This window comes from Frankliniella occidentalis, unplaced genomic scaffold (assembly GCF_000697945.3).
Source record: "Frankliniella occidentalis isolate FOCC.00 unplaced genomic scaffold, Focc_3.1 Scaffold71, whole genome shotgun sequence".
Taxonomy (NCBI): Eukaryota; Metazoa; Arthropoda; class Insecta; order Thysanoptera; family Thripidae; genus Frankliniella; species Frankliniella occidentalis.
Genome location: NW_026267201.1, coordinates 193,431 through 198,774, shown reverse-complemented (window position 1 = coordinate 198,774; position 5,344 = coordinate 193,431). Strand labels below are relative to the sequence as shown.

The window sequence follows — 5,344 nt, the reverse complement described above, 5'->3', positions numbered from 1 at the left end:
CTGAGTTGAGTGACATTTTGTCATATTGTGCTTCGAGGCGAAGCCATATGCCACTTAAATTAAGGAATGCAGCAGGAATAATGCTGGTTTATTTCGGAAATCTAGAGAAACTCTGCTCCGAATGTGAGCGGGTAACAACATGACTTTCACGAAAAGTTTCGTCACTCCACTCGCCAACGCGACGCGACCCGCCCCTCCCCATCCTGCCCGGTTCGGCCAGGACCGTCCCATTGCGTGGCGCGTTGGTTAAAACAAACACATGTCGCCCCGTCTCACGCAAACAGAATCCTGCGAAATCTTTGTAAATTAATTTAGCAACAGCAGCGCGGCGCTCACCCCAGCAGAGGGCAGCCGGCGGCCGTCGCGACAAGTTAGGAGGCGACACGCGAGCGGCGCCGCCGACCGCACATACTACTACTGTGCGAGGAAAACCACAAACCTCTTCCTCCCCTCTCCCCCCTCCCCCCGTAGCCCCTTTCCTCTCCCCTCTGTCAGATACGCGCCCGCCTCCCTCCCTCTCTCTGTCAATTTCGTGCCCCCCCCCCCTCTCTCTCTCTCTCTCTCTCTCTCTCTCTCTCTCTCTCTCTCTCTCCTCTCTCTCCACCCTGTGTGTGCGTGTTGCTCATTTCTCTTGTCACCCACCGTTTGGCTGCACACGAAGAGTCACGCTGCCAATTATTGAATCATTGCCACCACAATAAGGGCAGGACGCGCCCGCGCCGCAGCCCTGCAAACCTCCTCGTTATAATGCTGCTCCCTGGACGCCAACAACAACACCCTCCCCCTTCCTCTCTCTCTCTCTCTCGTCCCCCGGCCCCCCTTTTCTCACCCTCCCTGCTCGCCCTCAGAGCGCGCTTCTCCGCGTACTTGCACCGTCCGCCCCCGTGGGGAAAGTAAAAATAACGAAACGCTGAAATGACGACAAAGCAGAGCAGAGCAGCGCGGCAATCTGCAGAGGCAGCCGGGAGTATCGGCCGGGGACGCTGTGCGGGGAGCAGTCGGAGCGAGCGGAGCGGGCGGAGCGCGGTCCACCTGGGACTGAGTCAGCACGAGTCGGGCGGGGAGCTCATACGGCGGCAACCGAGGCCTTTATTCATCAAGCAGACGTTTCAACCGCAAAACAGTCCTCCACACGCTTCATATCTGCCATGGAAACTGCCTGTGTAAGACTGTCCAACACTTTTAGCTACGCCACAAACCTGGTGTAAATATTAGCCCAGTCTCCCACTTTTTCACGCAGAAAAATGAGTTATTTTACCTAATTGTTGGTAGCTGGAAGCGGCTGGCAGCTATCATTTTGCGATTTTTCTAAGCTATGTAGCAAAAGTGTTAGCAAACCCTATATTACCCACTAATATTAGCTGCAGCAGCTAAGATTTACCTGTACAGCTAACTATTTTTCTCGGTGATCTTGAGTTTCCAGAGTGTGGAGGTCAACGTGATGTTTTTTGCATGCTTCACACAATTGTTTTTTTAAACTCGACCAACAGTTGTACAGAAAAGCTTTGGAACTTTGTGCATATGCGTGCGCGTAAAAGTATGTTCTAAGCTCGGTATCATGGTCTGAAGACACACACAGCCAGTATTTAGCGAGTAACACAAGGCAGTTTGAGAGCGGTTGGGTAGGTAGCGAGCGAAACTCTCTCTGGGCGGGTCGGTCAGCACAACACAGCAGCTGGTGCGGGCCGGGTGCCATTTCCTACCGGACCGCGTCCACAACGCGCATCGAGAGAGCGAGGGATGAAGGGGGAGGGGTGGGGGAGGACAGTGCGCTTTGGTATGCAATCTGCTGCAATCGGATTACCCCTACCCCAACCCTCGGTCCATCTCGGTCCACGGGCGGTAATACCACTTGATGGTAGGTGGGCGGACCTTTCTACTAAATCCCCCCAACCCTCCACCGCTTCCTCCTCCCAGGCTCCCTGCTTTGCTCCTGCTGGCCTGCTCTTGCGCCGGATCATCACTCATAACATTAAAATCCACATAATTTTCCAACCTCATATGGTCAGAAAAAAAAAACAGGAGCTTTGTTATCCAAGATATGAAGAGCTAAACCAAGCATGTTACAATTTTCAAGTGGTCCCCTTTGAAAAAAAAACAAAACGAAATGAGCTTATGGGGCTCTGGAAATCTGCTTGGCTATAGCCAATTAGTATACTAATTACCCAAAGCAGCTTTCACTTTGTGGCGAAAAATTAAGTTTGATATAAGACGGTGGGAGCGAGGGGGCAATAACTCCCTTTTGATGTGTACACATGATTCCCGAAATACTTGATTCACAGTGATTCCCACCCCCTCCCGCTTATATTTATTCCTTATGCTTTATACTAGTAGAAAACGCTTATTTCGACTAATTTGTACCAGTTCCACTAGTTTCCAGCTTAGTTACCTGGCTTCCGCTGCCCGTGTTGGTGGGCCGCTCCTCCTCCAGGCCGGAGCTGGTGGGCGCGGCCAGCGAGGACGTGCCTAGTGCCGTCTCCGCCAGCCGCCGGGTCTGCGCCAGGTTCTCCAGGACCGTGTCGGTCCGGCAGTCCGACGCGTTGGGCTTGCGTGCAGCCTTGGCCTTGCGCGCCCGGTTGGACAGCGCCTGCAACAGAGAGTGGACGTCCACCTGTGAGAGAGGAAGGCAGGGGAGAGAGCGAGCGAGCAAGAGAGCGAGAGCGAGTGAGAGAGAGAGAGAGCGAGAGAGAGAGAGAACGGCCGAGAGTAGGGTGTCGGCGCCCGTAGCTTATCGTGACGCTAATTCCCAACAGCTTCACTACGGGTCCGGGAGGGGGCAGCCCCCCCCCCCCCCCCCTCCCCCCTTGCTGGGTGGTGCGCGGGTGCGCGGCGGCTGCGGGCGGGGTGGAAGGCGCTGACACAGCTGGCTCGCAGTATAGTTGGCTCGGTTCTATGCCCCCCGCCCTTTCTCCACTCTAGCCACCCCTCGTCTCGCCCGCCAGCCCTTCTCACCGCCGCCTTCTCGGGAAAAGCTTTCCTAAGCTCGCTGCAAGCCACTAGCCCCCGCCTGGCCCCGCGCCGCGCCGTGCTTTGCGACTGGTGGCCCCGTGGGTGCCCCTCAGGGCGCATCGCCCCTCCCTCCAAACGCGCCGGTAAGGGACATGAACGCATTCAGCGATCTTTCTTTTAGAAGCGCTGGCAGTGCTTCCGGTAGCCCTGCTCCGCCTGCTGCCCCATTCGTGACTCGGCTCCGCTCGGCTCGGCTCGGCTCCCACACGCGTGGTGCCGCCAGATAAACCTGGCTGGGTCATGGATTGTCATCAGCACCGAGAGCTAAGGGATGACGGCTGGGCCGAGCCGGGCTGGGCGCTCAACACAGGCCGGCCCTCTCAACTAAAGTGCTGCAGAGAGATAAACTTTTCTCGGCTGACGGGTGCTAGCCGAGCCCGGCGTCAAGCGCCGCCGCCCCTCCCCTTTCCTCTCTTTGCCCTTTATTTCTTTCACTAGCTTTTCTCTCCGTCGTCCACAGGAGAGACGCGGGGCGCGGCGGGACCCTCACTAGAGCGCAAGTAAAAGGTTATTTTTTTGCAATCGCACAGAAGAGATAAAACACCATCTCAAACTAACTCAGCTTCTCAAATTAAAATTCCTTTCCGGATAAACTTTTGCTGCTGCCCTGGTACCGAGCGGTCGGTGGACCAATAGCCGCCGCTACCGCTGCTGCTGATGGCACAATTTAAACTCCAACCCTTAAATGGAAAACAACTCTTCTCCGTCCGTTCTATCGACGGTGTGGCGAGAAGTGGTTTAAAACGCAGGCGTGTGGCTGGCAGCAGCGCAGGGCTCAGAGCGGCATGGGCGCGCGTTGAAGGAAAACAGACGGGCGGGAGATTTGAACGTGACGTCACGGCAGAACGTGAGCCACCGCCACGTGCTGTGGACGACCGAGAAAACGCATCGAATATCCCAACAACAGCCGTAAACGGCATACATAAATAATAAAATAAAATCTCGCCAACTTATCTCGTTTGGTGTCGGGGAGGGGCGCGCCGCGGCTGCGCGTCTGCTTCAGGCTCCTCGCTCGCGTGCGCATTCTTATGGCTGTTTCTGTTGTTGTTTTCGCTTCCGCATACGATTTGTTTTTTTTTCTACCCCATTATTATTTTTTATACTTTATCCCCACCACAACCTTCTTGCTTCCCTCCGCTGCCTCACGATCCCGCGTAAGAATGAGCTAAAGTATCTATGCAAATCTTTCTAAACGAAACACTTCGCAGGCCAATAACCGAGATGTCGAGCAGCACAAGCGGCACGTTCCCCGAGCTGCGGCTCCCGACGACATCGTGTTGGAGACGTTCTGGCGACACGGCCACGGGCACAGCCACAACCACAGCCACGTCAAGACAATATTCAACAGAGCAAGGAATGGAAGTTATTTCCATGCTTCGGGGTATGTCTTCCGCGAGCGGTCTGGAGCTGCTGGATAGCGCCGTGGAGGCAGGCAACACTGACTCCGGTTCGCACCCGTGCTGAGCGGGCTTGCCTATCCGCAGGCGTCCGCCCTCCTGCTGCAGCGCTATTTTCTTGCTGCATCTACCCCCTCCCTCCCCACCCCTTCTCTTTCTCTGACACACACACACACACGCGTCAGGCGTTTACCTCCTCAGCAGTGACCCACACTAAGTCTTCCCACGGTCCCGGGACCGGCCGGGATCCTGGCACGAGGACCATCGCGATAGCGGAGTATGTTGCAACACACACACACACACAAACACACACACAGAGGACGTGTCCAGTTAAAGGGGCCGCCTGGGTAAGCAGGGACAACGGATGGTGGCCTGCTGGCTCGGTCCCGGGCGTGGTAGCTGCCTCCCCCCTCGCCCTTCCCCCCTCTGCTTTATAATATACCCGCTACAGTTGATATAACGCGCTCGAGTGGAATCGCCTGAGGGATGGCCGCCATTACGTGGCGCGCACAAAAGGAGCCATCTCCATCTCGCACGCCAGGACCACACCCCTTATAGACGGGCCCGGAGGGCCTGGACAATCGGCTGATTTATACCCGGGACTGCCGTTTGGTTTGGGCCGAGGAGCCTGCTCCTCTGGGTGGCGGGCGGGACAATCCGTCAGGAGTGGTTTAATAGCGCCCCAGCAGCATGCGTCGACACGGGGAGGACGCGAGCACCTCTCCGATGGAGGCGCGGCTCCGGGGGGACGTCGCAGCAGACCTCTTCAAGATTTGGGGGAAAATGTCGGTTTTTTGTGCGTTTTGTGTCGTCGAACACAAAGTTCCATCATTTGCGAGACAAACGTGGCAGTTTTCGTCCAAAGCCGAAGGATAGTGTATGTAAATAGACCGAGTGAGAGAGTGAAGAGAGGGAGGGAGAAGGAGGGGGGGGGGGAG

General features: G+C 56.2%; 1 protein-coding gene across 1 annotated transcript in view; it reads right to left on the bottom strand.

Moving 5' to 3' along the window:
• LOC113217444 (dopamine D2-like receptor) overlaps positions 1–5,344 on the bottom strand; it is a 223,605-nt gene that overhangs the window by 50,447 nt on the left and 167,814 nt on the right. Inside the window, exon 4 of the mRNA XM_052268511.1 lies at positions 2,390–2,587. Coding sequence (XP_052124471.1) covers positions 2,390–2,587 — 198 coding nt within the window. The remainder of the gene's footprint in view (positions 1–2,389; positions 2,588–5,344) is intronic.